A 22,593-nucleotide genomic window follows, 5' to 3' on the forward strand; every position below is an offset into this window, starting at 1 on the left:
CCTACCTTAGATTGACTTTGATATCCTTTGATATATACAAGCCCATGTACTTGACAGAACAGGATTAGCGCCATACTCAGCAGGGCCGTTCCGCTCCAGATTCGCTTAGACTAGCAACGTCATGTAACTTTGGTGCAGCCCCAATGAAACGACGACGACAATTCCAGCTCAACAACATCGCCATTAGATCTTCTTCGAGCGATATCGAATGCGACAATACGATTGCTGACTGGTGAATTCGGGGCCCTGATCTTCTATACCACCGGAAAGCCATCCTGACCCTAACCTCAAGGTCCTCAATCTCTCACTATAACCTCATTTCCATCCGCGCGTTCCGAATCTCACCTATATCGAAACCCAATACACAGACATGGCCACATAGCCCCCGTCAAAATTCAACTCCAACTCCAACTCCAACTCAGTCAATCGAAACTCCAGATCTATTCATTAAAGATGCCTGCGGATTACAACTCAACCGCCCAGGCTCTCGCCCTGTCTCCAGACCGCGGCTCATCTCCCTCGCCAAGCCGTCCTCCCTGGTCTGCCACGTCCTCGAGCCGCCGTTTATCGAACCCGCTCATGAATCGTCGTCGCGCGAGTAGTAGCTATGCTGGCGGTGGTAAGACGAGCTTCGTGCGCCGCATCTGGGGCTCGGTCAATCTGCTTGGTGAGCAGGTTCTGAAGGTGTATCTGCGCCTGTCACCTCTTCAGCGGGTTCTTGCCCTTGTAGGCGTTGTCGCAGCGGGTGTGCTTGGCATTTTGGCTATTATCTACTCGCATGTCTTCTTCAAATGGCTTGAGCCAAAGGCCGAGCAGTGGCGCGCTCTTCCAGGAGGTTGGACTCTGGCCTTTCTGCTGGTCTTCATCACTTCGTTCCCTCCTATTGTTGGATACTCGACCGCGAGCACAATCGCGGGTTTCGTGTATGGGTTTCCCTTAGGCTGGCCCATTGTTGCATCCGGATGTACGGCTGGCGCCCTTTGTGCGTTCCTCGCGAGCAGGACTGTTTTAAGCGGCTATGTTGATCGCATGGTTGGTCGGGATCATCGCTTTGTCGCTCTGGGTCAAGTGTTGCGCCAGGAGGGAATTTGGTATCTTACGGCTATCCGATTCTGTCCACTTCCATTCAGTTTGAGCAATGGTTTCCTCGCCACTATTCCTAGCATTACACCTCTGGCGTTTACCATTTCCACAGCATTGTCAAGGTATGTTCACTAATGAATGGTATTTGCCCGGTCCTGATCGCTGATGCCAATATGATTTCAGCCCCAAACTGCTCGTCCACGTTTTCATCGGCAGTCGTCTTGCTCTGCTAGCTGAGAAGGGCGATAAGATGTCCGCCGGTAGCAAAGCCATCAATTATTTAAGCATGATTTTGGGTGCTGCCGTCGGTCTTATTGTTGGCCTTATCATTTACCGTCGTACTATGGCTCGCGCCGAAGAGCTCGCGCGTCAAGAAGGCCTTGAACCTACAGGTCTATCAGCTGAGGAGGGCGAGGCTGGCTATGTAGACTCTGAAAACTCGATGCTCATGGATCCTGAAGATGCAGCCGTGCTAATGTCGGACGATGATATTTCACTGTGGGGAAGAGATGGTACAGAGGGCAGATATCACGATGATGATGAAGAGGATGAGGGAGACACCAATAAGAGGGGGAACCAAAGGGTATGAAGTCACATTCTAACGGGAAGCTCGACTCAGGTTGGGAATAGTAATGACAAGATCATTCGATACTAAGGTGCGGATATTGGGACACGGCTCGGTTATATTGATTATACATTTTTAAATGGACTAGAAGGCGTTTTGGACATCTCAATAATGGAGGATTCCTGGCCGTCAGTATTCGGGAGTCATTGGGATAATAGAGGGCGATCATGCGTTTGAATCAACTGCTTTTTCAAAACCACCAGAGCCAATGTTGGATATCGCTACGCTACAATCAAAGCATGCAATCAATTGCAACCTGCGGCTGCTACGTCCGCTCGATCAGTATGTGTTGAAATAAAATTTACAAAGACTTCCGTAATAGCATCGCTTGCATCCCATAAAATCAAATTCGCCAACGCCGTCGCTTATGCATTCTCGTCCCAATGCGAAAACTGAAAAGTGAAAACACCACCATTATGAGAATTACTGGTTCCCTGTATATTGGTTCATAAATTGTATAGCCTGGTCCATTGGATACCCAATGAAAACAGGCCCAGTGAAGATCATTTGAGGTCCGTTGTTTGTCCCTTTGGTCATATCAGGGTTGATGAAGGCAGGTTGAGGAGGTGCCGTATGTTGATGTTGGTATTGGTATTGATGTTGATGTTGATGTTGATGTGGAGGGGGTGGAGGGGGCCCGCCCTCCTTGTGAGGTGAAGATGAAACCGTGTGTTCTGGTACCTGAGGGGGGGTGTCATGTTTGAATGGTGAGGGCATCCCCATGGCAGCCAATTTTGTATGATCAAATGGACATTTGCCTGGCGTCTTCTTTATTGATTCTTGGGCACTGGCTGCAGCTTGAGCTGAAATCGGCATGCAGACAGGCGCTGGTGGTGGTGAGAGAGGTTGGTCGTCGCCTTGGCCCGAGAGGTCGTAGACTGGAATAGAAATTCCCCAAGGCCGACTGGGCGATTCTCCAACGCGTACTTCCTTGAGGGGCCGATCGAAATGACTCTGCCGGTCTCCATCCTCCCGAGTCGGCACCTGTGTGTTATCCGGGTCCGAGTTTACACTAACAGCCTGTGCCCAGTTCTCAACTCTTTCATTAGATGGCTGGGCCACATCATTTGGTCGATTCGGATCCTGTTCAGCCTCGGGTAGCATGGGTTGGTGAAGCTGACCCAGCCCTTCAATCATGCTCACTATATCGCCATATTTGGAATCTATCTTCTTGATTTGATCTTCGTCACGTTGGTACCGGCGGAGGCAAACTTCATGGCTTCGGGGGAGTTCATGTTTGTGTGTCTCAACATAGTGGGCGATCTCCTCAGCAGAGTGTTTGTCCATGTAACGAATGGGACACTTGACGGCTGATGAGCCGTTTGTGTTTGTGCGGGCTTGCTGAGAAGTAGATTCTTCGTACATGGCTGCGCAGATAGGGTCCGTCGAATGATGCGGAGTTGTGTCCTGTGCATCTTCGTCGCGGACCCCAGAGCCGCTAGCCGTGGCAGGCTTGGAGAACGGGCATTGAAGATGGCCCTTCTTTCCTTGGACCGTGAAGTCTTGTTCTAGCGCTGTCGACATGGAAGTGGCTACGTGGGAAGGTTGCGACTCGGTCTCTCTGCTGGAGCCAGTGCCAGTGGTTTTACTCGCTTCGCCCAGCGAGGCAAGCTGATTAGCTACTCGGCGTCCGTCACGGATGACGAGGGCAAGCTGGTGTTGGGAACCGGAGCTGTACGCGCGTGGAAGAGGGACAGGCAATGAATTATCAACAGGTGTATACGGAGGTATCTGGAGCTTAGCCAGGGTATCAGCTATTTCTGGCGCGGCTGGAGCATATTTGTCAGCCAGATACTGGAACTGTTTTTGGTTTCGAGTCAGCGACGAGTCCATTGCAGACGATGGAGGAAAAGATGTTGATAGGTCAGATATCAGAAAAATAGGTTATCAATCTCGGCAACAGGGTCATTCATCCTGATGCTCTTGATCTAGAGCTAATGATATTCATCATGCTGACTTGGTTGGGGGAAGAAGCCGACAGCTCCGGTATCGCCGAAACAATCCCAGGAGGTTGCGCAGCCCAGGATATGTAGACAGGTAGTGGAAAAAGCCGGGTTCTAGGCTTGGAACTACTGCATGGGGGCAAAAAACATTTATTCTTACCTGTTCATGAGCAAAGCGAAGCTTGTGCTCCAAGACGGTCTTTCGATCTGTCAAGGTCTGGACTTCATCAGCAAGGGCGTTGAAAGCATCTGCCAACGTGTGCGCAAGATGAAGATATGCCATGCCCTTGGCTGTGAGTGAATGCGATAGAGAAAGAGAAGAAGAAGAGGAAAGTTGAAAATAAGAAGAGGAGATGAAATATTTATTAGATGGGGAAGAAAGAGGAAGAGATTTGCTAGATCCCGACAGGAGTGCTGTTGCCAGAGCAAGGCGGTAGCAAAGTGGAGAGATAATGACACTGATTGGCCTGTTTGTATGCAACAGCGGGTACGGTAGGCAGGCAGCTAAAATTTAGGGTCCTTCCAGCGGGTGATGGTGTTGTTGCTTCTGGAGGACGGGACGATTTCAGTAATCTAGAGCCGAGCCACTTCGGAGCGGAAAGTTCGTGATTCGCAAGAGGGCCGGGACATGACGATGCGGCTCTATTGGCTCCACGTTCGATGTTCTCAAGCTCTGCTTCTACCTACCTAGGTATGTTATGTGGTCTGACGCACCATGTGCTGGCAGTAGGCGCTTCCTTGTCTAGGTACCTAGCACGAAGTCTCGGCCCCTCCAGAGCGGATTATGGAGGTGAAGCACAGGCCGGGGCAATGCTAATATAGAAGTCAAAGCTACCCTATAGATGTATCGCGCGCTGTGATAGGTAGTACCAAATAAGGTGACGAGAATGGAGACCACTTTACAGATGAAACAGTTTGTCTGGGTGACCTCGTCTTTGTTAGTCTGATAATCTTATTAGATAATAATTATAATACCTTGGGGTAGCATGTTTTGGATTTGAGCATAATTACCCCACAGGACAAGTCCACAAAGCGAAGCATGTATTCAGACTGATATACACCTCGGAAACACGTTGACCCAGTAAACTAAAATTGAACTTATTTATATAACAGAGCAGTAAGGCTGGATTAGTATAAGCCATTGCCATCTGTAGAAAGAGTCTAAGTGATGCCTTAAGACTGCCTATCAATTCATCTACTAAAGTAGGTAAGAGGTGGTAGGTAGGTAAGGTGGTTTGGTATTCAAACATCTTACCCACCAACCCCGCCATCACTAAAACACCATCACTATCACCCCCTGCTATTGTAACACGAGTCACCATGTCTACTCCCGATAATTTGTCCATCCCCCAAGCCGACCTGGTCAGCAGAAAATCTCACGTGCTGCCTGGACAATTATGTGTCACGGAGCTCTTCTTCAAAGTACCTCTGGACTACACGGACATCCAGGGCCCTTCCATCACACTATTTGTACGTGCTGTCAAGAAACACGATGTTCCCATATTCCCACCCGATGATGAAGAGTCGGAGAACAGTCCAAAAGACGAATTTGGCGAGCCCCCAAAACCATATATGGTCTATCTTGAGGGAGGACCGGGCTTTGGCAACCGTGAACCGCAGGATCATCCCCTCACCCGCCACGCTCTTGCAAAGGGATACCAGCTTCTCTTACTTGACCATCGCGGCGTTGGCCTAAGTACACCAGTTGGTGCTGATATGCTAAGCCTTGTATCTGAAGACGTTGAAGGGCGCACTCGGTACCTCGGCCTCATGCGCCAGGACAACACAGTCCGGGACTGCGAAGCTGTAAGGAAGTATCTTACCGCCTCGTGGCCCGCTACCAAACAACCATGGTCCATCTTTGGCCAGTCGTACGGAGGTTTCATCGCACTATCCTATTTATCCATGCATCCAGAAGGTCTTCGGGAAGTCTTTCTCACTGGCGGTCTAGCCCCTGTGGGTAAGAAGCTTGACCAAGTATATGAAGCAACATTCCAACGGGTCATAGAACGCAACGAGCAGTACTATGAAAAATTCCCAGAGGACGTCGAAAACGTCCGTCAAGTGGCTAAATTCATAGAGAGTAAAGGTGGCAGTATTCCGTTGCCATCTGGCGGTGTCCTCACCGTTCCTCGTCTCTTGACTATAGGCATTTCCTTTGGAAGCCATGGTGGCTTCGACCAGGTTCACTCTACGATCCTGACATTAAAAACATCCCTCGATCAGTTCGGATTTTTCAACAGAGCATCCCTAGTACCGCTTGAAGGCTGGAACCCATTTGATACCAACATCATATACGCCATCCTTCACGAGGCCATATATTGTGACGGCCCTGGTTTAGCCTCCGCCTGGTCAGCGAATCGCATTGGCAAAGAACTCAAGCCATTCTCCTGGCTGAATGACAACTACTCAACGGAATCTACCAGCGGATGCCTCTACTTCTCTGGAGAAATGATATTCCCATTTCACTTCGAAACTTACCCAGAGCTCCAGATACTTCGCCAGGAGGCTGAGTTATTGGCCAGTCGTGATAACTGGCCTGCTCTTTACGATCAGGAGAAGCTTCGTAAGAATAAGGTTCCTGTATATGCTGCTTCGTTCGTTGAGGATATGTACGTCGACTACAACTTTGCCAGAGACACAGCCAAGCTTGTCAAGGGTACAAAGACTTTTGAGACGAATGTCATGTACCACTCGGCATTAAGAGCGAAATCGGACGAGGTTCTGCAGCAGCTGTTTAGCCTGAGAGACGATGTTATTGACTAGATTTGGGTGTCTTGCAAAACTGGCATACCTGCAGAAGTTAAATTCACCAAGAAGAATAACTTTACTCGCACATAAGATAGTAAAGATGAGATGGATATGAAAGCTGGTACCTACTATATTTAAGTAAAAAAATAAAACTTCCAGTGGCTATATTCATAGTGTACCGAACCGGCCTCCAGTCTGTAGACAAAATAGCAAAGAACAACGACCACAAACCGCATCGAGTATTATAACCATTGACTAGTGATAGGCTCGTGTTCGTGCAGGTGCACGACCCAAGTTCTGCCACTCGTCTTCATAAGCCGTAGTATGAACATGCTCCATCGATGGCAAATCCGCCATCGGCTGTGAATGCCTCATGACCGTCTCTCGTAGAATGGTAGCAGCGAGCTCTGGGTTACTCACCAAGAACTCACTTGTCTCTACAGGCGCGCGCTTCCAGAGAAGCGGCTGAAGGAACCCAACGCGTGCCATGACCATCTTGAGCAAGTCATCAACCTCTGGCACGTTGTGATAAAGTTTCCTGCAAAGATGCATCATCTTTGGTTGTGCAGCATCCCAGCCTGCTGTCTCGAGCATATCAACACACGACCGCATCACTGCCTTTCGAAAGTCGTCCATAAGATAACGTGTCGCGCAAATATAAACGTCGAGGTTGAGCTCATACGCCAGGAACCACGTCCGAAGATCCTCTCCTGTAATACGCTCCGGTTGGCTCTGCTGAGGAGGCATCGGAATGCTGACAGGAGGAGGGAAAACACCTGGAGGATGGATCCCTCTTCTGGGAGCCCCTCGACCATAAGGCACAGGCACAAGAGGATTGCCTTCGCGAGATCGCTGAGCCCCGCATTGCCAGCATCTCGAAAAATCACGCCGAGCGAGGCATCGAGGACACGAGCAACCCGGTCGATGATGTCCCGGATGCTTCTCCTGGGTTTCTTCCGCCTCACCAAGTCTCGTTTGTCGAGCCCGACGCCGGCGTCTCCATGAGGTACCCGAGCTCCCAGAACTGCTACTGCTACTTGACGAGCTTGAGTCCGAAGCCTCTGCTGGCTCTGGGTCAACTTCAATACCCTTTCCCTTGTCGACTTCTGGTTCTATTGACACATCAGTACTCGTGGGTCACGATCAGGCTGTAAGCCGGTTGATTCACCTAAAACGCTCGCTGCTGGCCTGATAGGTTCAAAGCAACCCTCGTATAGAAATGCAACGAGGAAATGAAAAATAGCCGGATCCTCCTCTGGCAGATCAATGAATTGCTCACTTGCTTCTCTGAAGTTTCCACATAGGGCTTTTCGAAACCACTCTGCCTGGACAAGTATATCTCTGTGAACCTGAAACCCTGTTAGTTCAACTGGCCTCCATCTCAATAGATCGGTATCTTCACATACGTAGAAAGTTTGCATGTTGTTCAGAGGACCAACTCGTATTGGTACAGGGGCAGAACAATATCGGCCATCTGCTGAACTGACCCAGAGGTCTTCTGTTGTGCTAGGGAGATCTTCTTCTTTCTCTTCCTGGTAGTCTCTGTCTATCACGATAACCTGGGGCTGAGGAACGCCCATAGCATCGGCCAAGGTGTGCACTGTGACGGTTGAGCCTGCGAGTTCTGCATTTCCCGCATCACCCGCCATAACAAAGCTATCAAGTACTGATCCAATTCAGACCAGTATTTCTTTAGTCAAGGGATCGCGTGAGGGCGCGTGAAAAGCGTAAAATGAGGCTTTCAGAAACGTTCTATCTCCCGAAACACCGTAGAAAATAGTACTAGAAATAGACATAGGTAGGCATTCACCACACACACACACCATCTTGGCGTCCGGTCTAAGCCTAGAAACAGCCAACAACATGTCAAGCATGTGGATGGTAGATGGCTACCAATTGAGTGCCACAGCCACACAACCATTTGGCTGTATTTTGGCGCAGAATAAGCAAGGCGCAGACGACGTGCAGCGGTACAAGCGCTTGGTTGGAGTAAGACAATGCTTGGTCACCAAATGACCAATCGTTGATAGGTAAGGTCTTCATCGAGTTTCTGAATATCTCAACAAACAGGCCACCGGAAAATGATCAGTCACGCCTTCTGCACGAACAAGGGACATCTACCCATTCATTTCATCTGACGCAACATTTTCTCAATTCTTTGTGAGAGGCGGCGGTAAGCTGGCTGAATTAAAACAGGGGTAAATTCGTCGAATTCCTAACCTCTTACTGGGATCGATGCCTCCGCTCCCACGCATATTATCGACGCGCGTCTGCGAACGACAAATGCATTATGAATCGATCTCAATCTAGAGGGCGATTCAACTCGCCATCCTTACAGTTGGTGTTCGTGATCAATGTTTTGCCAGTACACACGCCGACTCGCGAGGCACATGTCTCCCTCAGGCGTGGAATCCTAGCCCACCCGATACGCTGCATGCAGCCATCTATCTCGCGCCTGCATTCACATCCAAAGTCCGACTTTTTTGCCGCCCTAGGCCTGTACTCATCAGAATGTAAGCCGCGGTAAGATTCTGCAGTGAGCCAGCCCTGTTATTGCCCACCGACACAGTTTCTGGACACAGGCTACTCCTCCTCCATCTCTGCCTGCATTTGGAGTTCTTCGGGAATCATATTAGGCTTGTCAGGTGAAACAGAGGTCAAGACAACTCACTCCAAATCTTGCTTGCAGCATCCGATATGACTTTGGCCTTGACAAGAAGTTTCTCTTCGTATTTCTCATTGTCTTTACCTTTTAGACGGATCTTGTTTGGTTGAGCCTGCGCACAAAAATCAGTACTACCCATGTGGGCATTTTCAATAACAGATCGGAACACCAACCTGCATCAATATAGGAAGTAGCTCTGTAGGATCTGCATTCGCGATCGTTGCCACGGTACGAAAACCGTTCTCCCAAAATACTCGCCTATGATATTTAAGCAACACTACTTTCTGCTGAGAGCAATGCACTCACGCTGTTCGGCTCTTGATGAAGGGAATCTTTGCCAAGGCTAATAGGTCAGCTCTTGCACCAGCCACGAGCCTGTCTGAAAAATGTTCAAGAGCTGCGGCCATTACTCTGGATACCGGTTAGCTATGTGGTGAAAAAGTTGACATGAACATACCCCCAGCTCATCTGTTCACAGAACTTGATCATTCCTGCAGCGAAGCCTTGACAAGTCTGCGAAAGATTCTGAACCATTCCACGAGGCACGTCGTATTTGCGTGCCACTATGTGTATAGGAATCTCGTTACACAGATCCCGCAGTTGGAGAGCGAGATAAAAGCGTCGATGTACTCGAGCAACCTGCCTCTCCTCTGGCGTAGTCTCACGGAGTGTGGCACCTTGAGCACTATTTGGCTGTCAGTGAGTACCCCGCGACCGTGAACACAACCTACAGCTTGAGTATTGTGGTAGGTTTGATGCCCAGAAGCCTCAGCACCCGTAAACCACTCTCGTCCAGACCATCCATTTCATTCCGAAAGACCTGCCAGTTCACCATAACCCCAAATTCTTGGACTGGTGTGAACGTGTATAAGACGTGCATCTCGCCATCCATGACAAATGCTTGGAGTGCCCGACCGAGTTCGTTATGGACAAATACACCATCGTCGGGATCGATAGCTGATGCCACAATTGCCCTACCTAGTTGTGTCGCCGTGAACATGGACAAGGAATCGGAGGTCACAAAACCCATTGATTCTATCTCTTCCAAGCTTGAGGTGATACAATCATTGACAAACTTGGCGCTATGAGTATGGCTCAACAGAGACTTTGAGAAGTAGTCCATAATGGACTCACGACTCGTAGCTAAGCGTATGGATATGACTTCTAGCAGTGCACTGAAATCTATTAGCTGGCGATCATTCATGCTTTTATAGGACAGACGCACCGTTGGATACGTCGATTCTCAGTGTTAAGACAGCTGGCGACAGGTGGCAGCTCCGCATTCATGAGCTCTACAACTTGCTCGAGGTCATTTTCGCGGCTGCAGAGATATGTTTCACCGATAGATGCTTTCCCCTGTCTTCCAGCTCGCCCTCGCATTTGCCTGAGCATCGATGGTCCAACAAATTCGCGCCCCATTCGACAGTTGTGTAAAATCACCCGTCTTGCCGGCCTGAAAAAGTAAATGAAGTGTTTAGCAATTGAAACAGTGAGTCTTACAGGTTGATACCAGCAGCCAGACTGCAGGTCGCGACGCACACTAATAGTGTTCCAGAATCGTAAGCTGCCGCTATGAGATCTCTCTCTTCAGTCGTCAAGCCAGCCTATATAGTCAGAAATGTTCGTGAGCCTCAGTCGGCCAGAGCGACTTACATCTAAATCAATTAGGAACACATGCTCGATTTTGCAAAACGGACGTCTCACTTACGATGAAATGCAACGCCATAAAGGACCGTCTCTTCCAATACCGGATCAACCCCAGTGTTAAGACTGCGAAGCTCTCCCAGCAAGTCCATCCTCCTGTCAACAACGTCAGCCTTGAGCTCATGTGGCTGGGGCATAGCCCGACTAATCCATCGTGCGTCAGACTCGCACATGCCACGACTCCCGGCAAAGACGAGGGCACCGAAACCAGCAAAAGCGGTCTCGTGAGCAAGTGTGACCACTGCATTTAATACTGGGTCGCGAAGCTCCTTGTGGGTGGATGGTTCGATTCGCCGGATGGGTCTCATCTGTGCCTGTGTCTGTGTAGACCGACTGTTCAGCTGTGTAGCTGTTTTGATGAGACTGCTTGTAGAACCTGCAGGATAAATATTGCCGTCATACACGAGATGTTCCTCGATAGGAACCGGTCGATACCGAGTTTCGTAACAATGCCCTTCGAGCCATCGAGCCATCATATCCATGTTCTACTACCAAATTAGACGACTCAAAATGCATTACGAAGTCGACCGACTAACATACCGGGAGAGTGGCACTCATGCCCACGATTTGTACACGCTGCTCCAGGCTGAGCAGTTTGGTCGCCACGAGTTCTAACAAATAGCCTCGATGATCATCATCAACCATGTGTAACTCATCAAGCACGACCGCGCGGAGCTTGGAGATCGAACAGTCGTCAATAGCCGTATTCACGAGTGCGTTTGCCTTGGAGTGTCAATACTTTACTGGCTTAGCAGAGTGGGATAGCGGTACTAAAAACCGACCTTCTCCAACGTGCACACGCCAATATCAAAATCAGCCCAAGTTGCTCGAACTTTTCCACCCCCAAAGAAACCAATGACACGGACTGTGTTTTCATCAGCTCGTCTACGCCAGATGCGTTTGTCGTCATCGATTGTTGTTTCAGAGGCGAAGTGTAAGCCTTGTACCACACTACGAAGCCAACGAACTTTCTCTTGAACCAAAGCAACATATGGTAACACAAGGAGGGCTTTTGTTCCCTTTTCTTCCAGAATTCTTTTCAGCATGAGCACTACAAGTGTTAGCTAAGATCCATGCACTACCGTTATTCATCTCACCGTCAGCCACAAGAGATTTGCCACCGCCAGTTGGTGCACAATATACAAGGTTCTTTTCTCCTGTCAGAAGCCCGGGGCCTTTGAGGCAAGATTTTTGCCACGGGTATATTTGTTTTATGCCAAGTGAAGCAAAATTATCAACCAGCTGTTGAGGAAGACTATATGTAGAATGGCTTAATTCGAGTTCAGGATCACAAGACGATGTAGGAGTCGCAGCAATAGCCCTCCGCTGAGAATACTCAGAGGGCCCGACTCGCTCATCGAGACGAACAATGCGACTCGCAGAAATTCTAGGAGGGGCAGAGGGGAGACTGACGGCTCGCTGAAACTGAACAGTTGCCCGAGAGGTAGAAGCCCTGAAGTGGTGTTCTTCAGCGGTTGATATACTTCTTTTGTGTCCAGCAACAGAAGTGGTAGCGAATGTAGTCTTTTGTTCATTTGTAGTTTCGACACTGGTTGTGTGTAGTAACCCTCGCATGCTCTTCATGATCGGTACCAAAAAGACAAAGGAAACAAGACGAAATGTCAACGAGAGCGAAACATAAATGAGCCACCAAGTCCAACAATCCTTTTTGACAGATCCTCAGGAAATGTGACGTGAAACGCGTTGAGACACCGCGTCCCAAAAGACCTTAAAACGCCAAGTCACGTGGTCGAATAGCAAACCAGACGTGGGGTGTCAGGCACGGCGGGCAGCAGCCGATGCAGGGCTTTTGGTGGTGCCCCGCGGCACTATGGAGGGTTCTCATTGGGTGGGTTTGATCGATTGACGCTAATAAGTTGATGAACCCTGCACTGTTCTTCAGGGCAGTGACCGCCAACGGCAGGTGGCATAAACCTGCCCTGTCGGGTCTGCCTCTCGCCTCCTGCCCTCCTCCCATCCCATCATCCACCAACTGACCTCTCCCGTCCGACCAACCAATCTTCCTACTATGGAAGCTACTACCTAAGGCAGCTAGTGCCCCTGTTTGCTGGAGTCTGGTCGCATGGCCTTTAAATTATTTCCACCCAATAACTTAGCGGTCCTGATCACTTATGTTATTTCCCTCTCAGCGTCAGACCTTGGTCTCTCATCCCTTTTTCTTCTTTATTGAGATATTTCTGCCTCAACTCTGTAGAACTATATGGGAATTGACTCAGGTCGATCGCACATGCTGCATACAGATACAAATAGTCCATCCGCTGCCTACCTTGCATCCATGGCGCTACTCCCTTCTTGGGCCGACCGCGTGTATACCCTGACAGCCAACGAGATCCTAGATCGATATACTTCCAAAGAAAAAAAGATTTCCCATATACGGAGATGGATGATTGGTCCCAAATTACTTCTTATAATTTTTGGTTAGCGTTCCTCCGTGGTGAATCACGATATTGCGATGCGTCGTGTGGATTGAGTCTCAAGTGTCGTTGTGAGCTTTCCCCTGCGGCCGGGTCGTGTATTGCCCCACGACCCTTTAACAAGGTCGTTGGTCGGTACGTTTTTTTTTCCCCTTTGAGGGGCAGTCTTTTTTGGGGGGTGTGCCTCTTCGATCCATCCCAAGGAATCTTGATTCGACGACCATTTGACAACACCGTGCAGCATTATCCTCTGCAGCCAGGGCCTCGGCTGCCTACACTAAATCAACCGCCATCTCTGCCTTTCTTGTGCTGAATCTGCACTGCAGAGACGGGTCTCAACGTACAGAATTGTACTTTGCCTCTTGACGTCTTTTTTAATCCTCAGGTCGACTGTCTACTGCGGGATGTGATTCAGACCAGCCCTTCAAAGAGACATGGTTGCCGTTTCAATTTTGCCATGGCTGTGATTCATAGGTAACAACAAATTGTGCGAAACGCGACTGAACTTGGGCCACACAGAGGCATGATTTTCTCAAGTGTATTCTCCACAGACTTGCGAGAGCCTCATTCAGCTACATACAGAGTAGTATATCTCATTTGTGGCAATTCGGTGAAACAAGGAGCCACCTGTCAGGAGGAACAAGCAGTCGCTGGCATGCGCAATCAGGACCAAACTCGACACGCTAGGCACGTAGTTAGTAAGTGAAAGTCCAGAGTAGCAGGGCCTACTTGGCATTTCCATTAATGCTGCTGGCACCTGGTAAATTATAGTAATGAGGGAGTTGAGACAAGCATACCTTGAACCTAGGTATGCCTGTACCGGCACTATAACAAGTCGAAGAAAGGCTCCTGGTCCGGGTGGGAAGATGCCCGTACCATCCCTAGGCCGAGGGAACAAAACCTACCATCCCATCATCAAGTCGTTAACCTAATCTGAAGAAGACAGACCGAGCAAGGCCTCGCTTGCTCAAAGGGGGACGACAAAACACCAGGTACGGGACTACCTAAGGCAGAAGACTCAAGCAGTACGTACCGCTGCAGGGCATCATCTCTAAGCCTAGGTAACCTCCAATCCATCCAACCAGAGCCCCGGCCACGTTGGTGGAGCTGGCTTCACTACGCCAGCTCAATCTTAGCCCTATTACCGACTCCCTTCCGTCAGCTCCCACGAGGATCTCAACATCATCACCACACACTCGATTTTTTCCCACACGCGTAACGGTTAAGGCTAGGTCTAGCCAGGCCTGGCGATGGAAGAAATCCCTAGTGAGTTGGGCTCTTTACTTAAGAACCGGTTGGCATAGATTCTGCATAGCTTTAGCTTTATGCTAGCCATCATTGACTACCTAATAAGATGGGCAATTGCTGTGTTGGTGCGTTAGACCGGACATCACTGTCGAGATACTATGGCGGCGGAAAGGAAGGAGATAGCTGGTTCGCCCTCATCTGGTATGGTTAGCCGTTGTTTAAGCCAAGGTATCCATAGCTACGCTGAGATGAGTACCTGTGGTCGATTGGCTATTGAAGCCCTGTTCTGTTTTCAAAAGCATCAGAAGAGATGCGGGATGGGGTAGTCTATGTCTGTGACGGGGCTTATTAGAATGTCCGACGATAGAAATTTCAGCGGAGGGAGGTAAATGAACGTGCATGTCACTCTATACTGGTGATAGTCCATACGTACGCTAGACGCATGCCATCTGGGAGAGTACATACTCAGAGAGCGACACGAAAGCCACATTTTAGAGGATATGATCCAACTGAATTAACTTGAGAACCTCATCGTACTATTTTTTTTTTCTCGGACAGAAGCCCGGAGCGTTAACACCTGAAGACAATTCTTTGTTAACTACTGCGTATTTGTTCGATTGAGTCGAGGGAGGGCGTGCAAGGGTGTGGGAGATGCAACGGAAAATGCGGATGACTTGGCGCCCCATGCTCCAAGCTCTGAGTTCAAGTTCACTCAGAACCACAGTCTTCTTAAAACATCGTCTCAAATGGTCCCGTTATCAGCAGAACGTAATTCTAGTTCCAGGCGAGTGGCGGGACTTGCGGCGATAGTCTCCAGGGCAGGTTGGCTTTCCAATATGAACGTTGAACTATGATGAACTGGGCTGGGCAAATTTGGTATGGTGTTGATGGCAGAGAAGGATTGAAAAGGTTGCCGAGTCTAATTGAAAAAGAGAGGGCCAGAGATACCGCTGGCCAGATAGGAACCGGAAAAGGACATCTTTTTGTCTTTGACAACAGGTATGATTGAATTACATGGATGAATGGCGGAAACCAAGGACTGGTGATATCAAGGCTACTTGGATAGCTAGACTCCATCATTCGAGAAAGTTATGTATCATGTTGACGGGCGCATGCCTCTCTATCTTTTCTCTATGCTGCTTACATGGATCTGCGAGTGTTTGGGATAGTGAAAATGCAGGCCGCGGCATTGTATATCTGATCGACTTGGTATGAACATTCGTATTTCCTCAAAATGATCGGTTCAGCCTGGCCAACGCCAACCCCAGCTTCCTTGGTCTTGTTAGCAGGCAGGCAGGCCCTAGGATTTCCCACCAAAAGCCGGTCTGATGCCTCGACCGCAACAGTCAAATCAAGGCCAATCTGTAGTGACCGGCTTTGTAGTGGTTCTCCCCCCGGCATGGCCTGCTCTCTGTTGTGGGAGGACCCGTGGACCCATGGACACGCCTCAGAGTTGGGTTGAGATCCGTCGGCTCGTCAGTGCTGCGAGACCTCGATGGGCCCCGTGGAGACTAGAGAGTAACACTGATGACCAGGGTGCGGCATGTAGAAGTGGTGTTTATCTTTATCGTACCGGGGGCAGAACCTGAGTTTCAGTGTCTGCGAATCAGCCGCCACCTGATTAGTGGCTACTTATCCGCTACAAGCTCGGCCTATCATCGCCCCCAGTGTACTCTTAGTAGAGTGGGTGCATCGACCAGGCCAGGGCCGCCGCCTCGGGGTGCCAGTGCAGTGTGCAGTGCCAATGCTAGGACGTTTCTTCTCCCGGCGCCTGGGAATCATGCCTCTTCCTTCTTCTTAAACTTACACACTCCAACTTGCAGGGCAGACGATATCTATTTCGAGTCTCAAGTTATACCCTTCAAAGGAGTGAAGCACTTAAGCGGCCTCTCGATCTATTCTTATCCCATATCAGACAACTATACGAATCTCTGCTGCCGTCTTCATCCTTCGCAACTTCCGCCATCAAGCCATCACCTCTGGGCATGCCTTCTTACGCGATTCACCACATCTCGTTGTTGCGCAAGTGATTCTCTCTTGAATGTCATGGCACAACACAATGTGAGTGGATATGGAAATTTAACGTACCTTGATTACCGTTCACCTTTTTCACACGATCCTTTTAAATATTTGTACTTTTACTCTCGTGCCTCTCACTTTCACTCACTCACTCACCTCACAAAGCTGTGAGGTCGCGATCGCGATTGGACCCATTCTCTAACCTGTCACTCAGGATTCCAACACCTCTGACCCTGGTGCTCAATCTGTGTCCGACCCGATGACCACTCAATCGAGTTTGGACAGCGCAGCCAAGGAAGCTGGGGCAGATTCAGCCTTTCCATACGGCACACGTTCCCGTAACAGGACTGGCACATCGCGTATTAACTACGCCGAGGACAGGGACATTGATGGCGATGTTTATGACTACTATCACGACAAAAAGGACAGTGATTCCAAAAAGACTTCACGTCAGTCCAGCGCTGCTGTGAATGGCGATGCGCCTCGTGGGGGTGCAAGCTCGCGCAAGGCTGGCACAGACGAGCCAAAGGCAGCGCAGGTAGCGAATACTCCCAAGGAGCAACAGTCGGGCAGTTCAAATAATGTGCCCACGACAACGCAGCAGCCGGCTGCTTCACAGCCCGCACGGAAGCGCAAGGTCGTGGGCAACCCAGCCGGTTCCACTAACCCAGCGACATCCGTCAATAATTCAACCAAAAAAACAGCAGCATCCGGAACACCTTCGCGTATCCCATGGCCAGAAACCAACATGCTGACTTTTGACAACTGCAAGAGCCGCCCTGTCAATGGTAAAATGGTGGCCGATGATGGTACAGCGCTGGAGCCAAATGGTAACATGCTTCCTCCAAAGTGGTCCACTAGAAATTCAGATCAAACGTGGCTAACCTGGCGACGCAGATCATGTGTACCTTGTCTGTGAGCCACCTGGAGAACCCTATTACCTGGGCCGCATCATGGAATTCCTTCATGTGCAGAATGACAGCAGCAAACCCGTGGAAGCTGTTCGCATCAACTGGTACTACCGACCCAAGGATATTGGCCGAAAGTCCACAGACACACGAATGGTTTTTGCGACGATGCACTCCGACATCAGCCCGTTGACGGCGCTACGCGGAAAATGTCAGATTCACCACAAAGCTGAGATTAAGAATATGGAATTATACCGAAAGGACCCTGACAGCTTTTGGTACGATAAACTGTACGATCGCTATATCCAAAAGAACTACGACTTGATTCCGACGCGTTCTATTGTCAACGTTCCAGCCAATGTAAAAAAGGTTCTCGACGAGCGCTGGAAATACGTGCTAGTCGAGCAGGGGCGTGGCAAGGAGCTCACTAGCGCCGTTAAGCTCTGCAAGAGATGCGCCGGCTATTGCGCAAGGTACGTACCTACTCACTTACACTGCCTGCCCCACATCCACATCCACATCCACATCATGACAGACCCATGCTTCAGTGGCTGACATGATTGGTTTTCTTCAGCAACGACTCGGTTGACTGTGCAGTATGTCAGAACACATACCATATGAATTGTGTGAACCCGCCTCTATTGAAAAAGCCATCCAGAGGTTTTGCCTGGTCATGTGCAGCATGCAGTCGAGCCCAGGAAAGGAAGCTGGAGGCTCGTAATACACCTAATGTTAACGATCCAAGCTTCGATGCCGAAGACGACGATCCTATGGATGAAGAGGACGAGGAGATGCAGGGGCTTGAGACTAATCGAACTAGTCCCGAAGAAGGAGACCATCCTCACCATGAGGGCACTGCCGAGCAAATCTATCAGGCCTCTCTTTGGCCGTACCGGTACCTGGGAATGCATTGCAAGCCCGAGGACGCACTCGACTACGACGACAGAATTTATCCCCGCGCGAGTACGAGAATTGGACCCAGAAATCAAGCAAATGTTTTACCGTGGCCTGGAAAACCGGTCGAGTACGTCAAGCCACTTGAGATCAAGAAAAACGGCAAGAAAGACACCAAGTCCAAGGAAGCATTGGCTGCTATTGAAGCCGATAAGATCTCACGTGGGAAGCGTCCGAAGTGGGTTCAAGACATGCCTCCCGGCTACACAGCTCGGGGCGAAGATTTTGACGACGACGACCCTAGGTGTACTGCAACTCGCATGTGGATACCTCCCCCAGAGAAAGTGATCAAAGAGAAGGATATGAATGAGTACATGGAAAAGGCCAAGGGGATGACAAAAGATCTCGGACTGCCAGAACGTTCGACCAATCTGCAAGACGTGGCTGCCAATAAATTGTTTCGTGCAGAATTCGACACAGAACATGCTCTCAAGGATCTTTCCGAGACCAAGAAGGAGGCATTCAAAGAACCAGAATTGACACCAGCAGAGCAAAAGAAGTTTGAGGAAGCCGTGATAAAATACGGTTCTGAACTTTATCTTGTGAGAAAGCACGTTAAAACTATGCACTATGGCATGGTGACTCGTTACTACTACGCCTGGAAGAAGTCAGCACGCGGGAAGCAGGTCTTGGAAAACCAGGCCGGTCGAAAGGGAAAGAAGGAGGCCAAGAGAGCAGAAGCTGCTGCCAGTAAGCTGGCAGATGATGTTGCGGACAACGATGATGATTCTGCATTTGATACCGAGAAAGCAAATCAGAAAAAGCAAGGATTTGTGTGTCAATTTTGCTCCACGACTTCCTCGCGACAATGGAGGCGCGCTCCGAACCCCGTCCCCGGGGTCGTCAACGATGGGGGCTCGAAGAACTCGAATAAGGAAAAGGGCCAAGAGCGTGTGGTAGCTTTATGCCGTCGCTGCGCTGAGCTATGGCGCAGATATGCCATTCGATATGAAGATATGGATGAGGTTAACAAGAAGATTACCCAGGGTGGCCGAGCCTGGAAACGGAAGCAAGACGAGGAACTCCTTAAGGAGTTGCAAGCCGCGAAGGAAATGGGCATGATGACGCCGGAACGGGCACCAACCCCTTCAGCGACCCCAGCCGTTGCCACCGTACAAGAACCGCCACGGAAGAAGCTTAAAGGCGCAGCTTCTGACAAAGATGTGGATAATGGTCACTCGGATGCTGCTAGTGCAGCCGGCTCTACCACTTCCAAGAAGAAGGACAAGAGTGTGGAAAACCTTACAGTCCCCGATATCCCCAAACCTGTTGTGCTGCCTTGTGCAGTCTGTGGCCAGCTGGAACCTCAAGGAGACCAGCACTTGTCGTGCCGCGAATGCCGCCTGACGGTACACCGCAATTGCTATGGTATCATGGATAATCGAAACCCCGGGAAATGGACTTGTGATATGTGTGCAAACGATAAAAACCCACAAGTCTCGATCGTATGTTGTCTCAAACCTATCTATACGCCTGCGCTAACATCGACCTAGCATTACAAGTGTGTTCTTTGTCCCGTTGAATACACAGAACATGATTTCGTGGAACAGCCGAAAATAACACATCACAAAAAGAAGATGTCGGAGAAGGATCGTGAGCGAGAACGCCTGGAGGTTCAGCAAGCTCGGAAAGCTGCGGACTTTTACCGCAAGAAGCAGGAAGAGATGAATCGCCCCGTCAACCCCCGGGAACCACTCAAGAGGACCGCGGACAACAATTGGGTCCATGTTACCTGCGCTATTTGGACCCCAGAAGTCAAGTTTGGTAACGCCAAAGCACTAGAACCTTCGGAAGGTATTCCTTCGATTCCCAGGAGCAGATACGATGAGACTTGTCAAGTGTGCAACAAACAGGATGGAGCCTGTGTGTCGTGCCATCAGTGTCGCATTCCATGTGAGTCCCAATGAGAGAAAAGAAAAAGATTGGCCACGCTAACTAGAATAAAGTCCATGCGGAATGCGCTCGGCAACATGGACATGTTCTCGGATTTGAAATGACATCTGTGAAGAGTTCGCGAAGAGACCAGTTTAGCATCGTAGCAATCAATGGGGAGAGTGGCATCATGTCGGCAACTGTGTGGTGTAAGGATCACGCCCCCACGAAGACGACGATTCATCAGATGCAAGATATTGCGGATGAATCGGGGCTTAATGCTTTACAGCTCTATGTACAGAACTACAAGCAGGCCGACCTGGCACTGACAGGCACGGTTCGCAAGGCCAATCTCATGACAAACGCCGCCAAGTTGTCAGGTACAACGACTCAGCCTGGCCTACGCAGGTCCTCGACAACAAATATCCCCAATGGCGGATGGGGCCAGCAGCGAAATGGGGACACGGGAGATGTGGCATCGGACTCAAAACAACCAGGAGAAAAGGTCTGCATCACCTGTGGTATTGACACCAGCCCGAAGTGGTGGCCGATCGATAATTCGCAGGAACGCGAACTCACCAACGGGCATTACGGCACACTCGGGAGCGAGGCACAGAAATTCGTAGAACAGAGACGATTCCAATGCCACAAATGTCGCAAGGCCCAGCGTACGGCAAAGCCGCACCCGCGGCGGTCCCCTCTCATGGCAGACGCTCCATTACCTTCGGCTCACGGCGCAGGCATACCAGGCACGACAACACATCCTTTGCGCAGTCCGCCACAGATGATGCCTGCCCATCGTGAATCCAATCCTTCTGCTGCTTATGCTTGGCCTCCACCAGTTCATGCCCCGACAGTTCCTCCGCCACCAATGCAAGCACCTGCACTCGTCGCAGATCATGCCCTGGGCGCCCGGCCTCCTCCCCCTGCCCCATACGCGCCCCTCCCACCTCAACGACCATCATACAGTGACTGGGGACGACCTGCGAGCCAGCAAGGTTCGCCTCCTCGACACATCAATGGGGGACCCCCAATTCACAATCCACCGCCGATGTCCACACTGTCTTCGTTGCGACCACCTCCAGTTGTAGGACCAGGGCCTCCAGTTGGGTCTTCACCACCTGCACCACCGCCGGCTAATCATCATGGTGGCCCCCCGTCGCAGCCTTATACCAACGGACTCCCTCCATCACCTCGACGACTGAATGGACCAGCGCCGCCACCTCGTTATACTCATCCGTATCAAACCCACGGACACAACGCTCCTCCGCCCCCTCCTCCTGCGTCTCACTTACCACCACCAACCCTGACGAATGGGGCACCACCACCTCCGCCGCGGCACGATGGATTCTCTCATGAACTTCACCCGCAGAGGCCGACTTATCCTGCTCCTCATGGAAGCCCACCGGGCCCTCGAAATGGACCACAGCCTCCCTCAAGTCGCCCGGCGAGTGGAGCAAGTGCCAGCCCCTCACTACGAAATCTCCTTTCTTGATCAGAAGAATACAGGAGAGTAACTGCCCGTTGGGAATGGACCACGTTTGAGCGCACAGGGGGGACACTAATGAAAGTCTAAGAGGGCGAGCAACGGAGCTTTTGCTCGTCTAGATGAGTTGGATGGGGATGAAATTCTTCCATCTATATAGTATATATACAAAAGGGACAAGAGGATTGTGAGCTTTTGGAGTTGATTTTGGGTGGGATGGACTAATTGACTCATCGAAGGCTTTGTTGCAACCCACCATCTGGAACGGGATTCGCGATTGGGTATGTATGTATGTATGAATGGGAAGTTAGCGGGATACAAGCGAAAGCTGTCTTGTTCGAGTACTTTAGGTATTGTTGCAAAATCACACTAGAAGCATCCGGCGAACTTCGGCGTTTAGTTTATTATAGACGAAATCAGGATAATGCCAATTGTCAAAAGACGATACCTTACGTAACTGCATCTTAAGAAGATTGATCCAAGCTAATGAGGATCATTTTAGGCAAATGTATAGTATTTACTACCTATAGATCCCCCTAACTTTTGTTGTAACTGCGTGCCTCAGAAAGGGGAGCATTATGTTCCAAGGTATATCCATAACAGCCAAGGAACGCAACCCCAGTCCGAGCAATTCATATCTAAATGGTCGAGCCTGGCTCCTGCCAGGAAATGAGCGGCCTGAGCGGCGAAAGAAATTCCCGGGGAAAAGAAAATCAACATAGAGAAGGACTCTATCAAAGAACCCACCTTTGAGAACTCCAAGTATGGAGCTTACGTAAGGTATCCGGGGACTCAAGCGAGCCCACCTTGGCCCATGGATAAGCCTGAGCTTATCTAGATCGGGTTAGCCTCTTTTCACAACGCTCCAATTTAGGTACTCTGTGCTAATGTACCAGCTAG

At 50.0% G+C, this 22,593-nt stretch overlaps 6 protein-coding genes across 18 annotated transcripts; 3 read left to right on the forward strand and 3 right to left on the reverse strand.

Moving 5' to 3' along the window:
* Positions 1 to 127: 127 nt before the first annotated feature.
* FOXG_01988 (uncharacterized protein) lies at positions 128 to 3,670 on the forward strand. 2 transcript variants are annotated; one of them, XM_018379168.1, is made up of 3 exons: positions 134 to 232; positions 293 to 1,205; positions 1,267 to 2,118. In XM_018379168.1, exons 2-3 carry the CDS (start codon positions 454 to 456, stop codon positions 1,670 to 1,672), a joined length of 1,158 nt encoding a protein of 385 aa, XP_018235186.1. In that variant the 5' UTR covers positions 134 to 232; positions 293 to 453; the 3' UTR covers positions 1,673 to 2,118. The 2 variants fall into 2 exon arrangements, with proteins under 2 accessions (XP_018235185.1, XP_018235186.1); XM_018379167.1 differs by having other exon boundaries at positions 128 to 1,205; positions 1,267 to 3,670.
* Positions 150 to 4,144, reverse strand: FOXG_01989 (uncharacterized protein). 2 transcript variants are annotated; one of them, XM_018379169.1, is made up of 2 exons: positions 3,812 to 4,144; positions 150 to 3,508 (listed from the first exon to the last, which is right to left on the reverse strand). In XM_018379169.1, the coding sequence occupies exons 1-2, from the start codon at positions 3,932 to 3,934 to the stop codon at positions 2,132 to 2,134; spliced, it is 1,500 nt and encodes a 499-aa protein (XP_018235187.1). In that variant the 5' UTR covers positions 3,935 to 4,144; the 3' UTR covers positions 150 to 2,131. The 2 variants fall into 2 exon arrangements, with proteins under 2 accessions (XP_018235187.1, XP_018235188.1); XM_018379170.1 differs by having other exon boundaries at positions 1,762 to 3,477; positions 3,812 to 4,100.
* Positions 4,145 to 4,816: 672 nt separating this feature from the next.
* FOXG_01990 (uncharacterized protein) lies at positions 4,817 to 6,633 on the forward strand. The gene has a single exon (XM_018379171.1). It carries the CDS (start codon positions 4,972 to 4,974, stop codon positions 6,415 to 6,417), a length of 1,446 nt encoding a protein of 481 aa, XP_018235189.1. The 5' UTR covers positions 4,817 to 4,971; the 3' UTR covers positions 6,418 to 6,633.
* On the reverse strand, positions 4,913 to 8,332 carry FOXG_18221 (uncharacterized protein). The gene is made up of 3 exons (XM_018398275.1): positions 7,809 to 8,332; positions 7,571 to 7,751; positions 4,913 to 7,514 (listed from the first exon to the last, which is right to left on the reverse strand). Exons 1-3 carry the CDS (start codon positions 8,049 to 8,051, stop codon positions 6,658 to 6,660), a joined length of 1,281 nt encoding a protein of 426 aa, XP_018235190.1. The 5' UTR covers positions 8,052 to 8,332; the 3' UTR covers positions 4,913 to 6,657.
* A 168-nt stretch (positions 8,333 to 8,500) lies between these two features.
* On the reverse strand, positions 8,501 to 12,454 carry FOXG_18222 (DNA polymerase theta subunit; the record flags this gene model as incomplete). 5 transcript variants are annotated; one of them, XM_018398276.1, is made up of 13 exons in its annotated part: positions 8,501 to 9,020; positions 9,074 to 9,179; positions 9,241 to 9,325; positions 9,374 to 9,478; positions 9,525 to 9,752; positions 9,799 to 10,242; positions 10,293 to 10,520; positions 10,568 to 10,671; positions 10,721 to 10,722; positions 10,776 to 11,256; positions 11,312 to 11,494; positions 11,554 to 11,822; positions 11,869 to 12,355. In XM_018398276.1, the coding sequence occupies 13 exons, from the start codon at positions 12,353 to 12,355 to the stop codon at positions 8,986 to 8,988; spliced, it is 2,757 nt and encodes a 918-aa protein (XP_018235191.1). In that variant the 3' UTR covers positions 8,501 to 8,985. The 5 variants fall into 5 exon arrangements, with proteins under 5 accessions (XP_018235191.1, XP_018235193.1, XP_018235192.1 ...); XM_018398278.1 differs by having other exon boundaries at positions 9,074 to 9,325; positions 11,869 to 12,454; XM_018398277.1 differs by having other exon boundaries at positions 8,501 to 9,179.
* Positions 12,455 to 16,249: 3,795 nt separating this feature from the next.
* On the forward strand, positions 16,250 to 22,214 carry FOXG_01993 (uncharacterized protein). 7 transcript variants are annotated; one of them, XM_018379172.1, is made up of 6 exons: positions 16,250 to 16,515; positions 16,688 to 17,303; positions 17,371 to 17,854; positions 17,956 to 19,780; positions 19,829 to 20,228; positions 20,282 to 22,214. In XM_018379172.1, exons 1-6 carry the CDS (start codon positions 16,501 to 16,503, stop codon positions 21,700 to 21,702), a joined length of 4,761 nt encoding a protein of 1,586 aa, XP_018235196.1. In that variant the 5' UTR covers positions 16,250 to 16,500; the 3' UTR covers positions 21,703 to 22,214. The 7 variants fall into 7 exon arrangements, with proteins under 7 accessions (XP_018235196.1, XP_018235197.1, XP_018235198.1 ...); XM_018379173.1 differs by having other exon boundaries at positions 16,250 to 17,303; XM_018379174.1 differs by having other exon boundaries at positions 16,688 to 17,854.
* The last annotated feature ends 379 nt before the right edge of the window (positions 22,215 to 22,593 follow it).

This window comes from Fusarium oxysporum, chromosome 5 (assembly GCF_000149955.1).
Source record: "Fusarium oxysporum f. sp. lycopersici 4287 chromosome 5, whole genome shotgun sequence".
NCBI lineage: Eukaryota > Fungi > Ascomycota > Sordariomycetes > Hypocreales > Nectriaceae > Fusarium > Fusarium oxysporum.

What these genes read in the sequence shown, in the direction of transcription:
- FOXG_01989 (XM_018379169.1), bottom strand. Translation starts at nt 3,934, where the DNA reads ATGGCATATCTTCATCTTGCGCACACGTTGGCAGATGCTTTCAACGCC. An exon ending in TTCGCTTTGCTCATGAACAG is followed by an intron (nt 3,509 to 3,811) that starts GTAAGAATAAAT and finishes AACCAAAAACAG; the next exon opens with TTCCAGTATCTGGCTGACAA.
- FOXG_01988 (XM_018379167.1), top strand. Translation starts at nt 454, where the DNA reads ATGCCTGCGGATTACAACTCAACCGCCCAGGCTCTCGCCCTGTCTCCA. An exon ending in ATTTCCACAGCATTGTCAAG is followed by an intron (nt 1,206 to 1,266) that starts GTATGTTCACTA and finishes ATATGATTTCAG; the next exon opens with CCCCAAACTGCTCGTCCACG.
- FOXG_01993 (XM_018379172.1), top strand. An exon ending in AAAACCCACAAGTCTCGATC is followed by an intron (nt 19,781 to 19,828) that starts GTATGTTGTCTC and finishes ACATCGACCTAG; the next exon opens with CATTACAAGTGTGTTCTTTG. An exon ending in CCATCAGTGTCGCATTCCAT is followed by an intron (nt 20,229 to 20,281) that starts GTGAGTCCCAAT and finishes ACTAGAATAAAG; the next exon opens with TCCATGCGGAATGCGCTCGG.
- FOXG_18221 (XM_018398275.1), bottom strand. Translation starts at nt 8,051, where the DNA reads ATGGCGGGTGATGCGGGAAATGCAGAACTCGCAGGCTCAACCGTCACA. An exon ending in ACAACATGCAAACTTTCTAC is followed by an intron (nt 7,752 to 7,808) that starts GTATGTGAAGAT and finishes ACAGGGTTTCAG; the next exon opens with GTTCACAGAGATATACTTGT. An exon ending in GCCAGCAGCGAGCGTTTTAG is followed by an intron (nt 7,515 to 7,570) that starts GTGAATCAACCG and finishes ATGTGTCAATAG; the next exon opens with AACCAGAAGTCGACAAGGGA.
- FOXG_01990 (XM_018379171.1), top strand. Translation starts at nt 4,972, where the DNA reads ATGTCTACTCCCGATAATTTGTCCATCCCCCAAGCCGACCTGGTCAGC.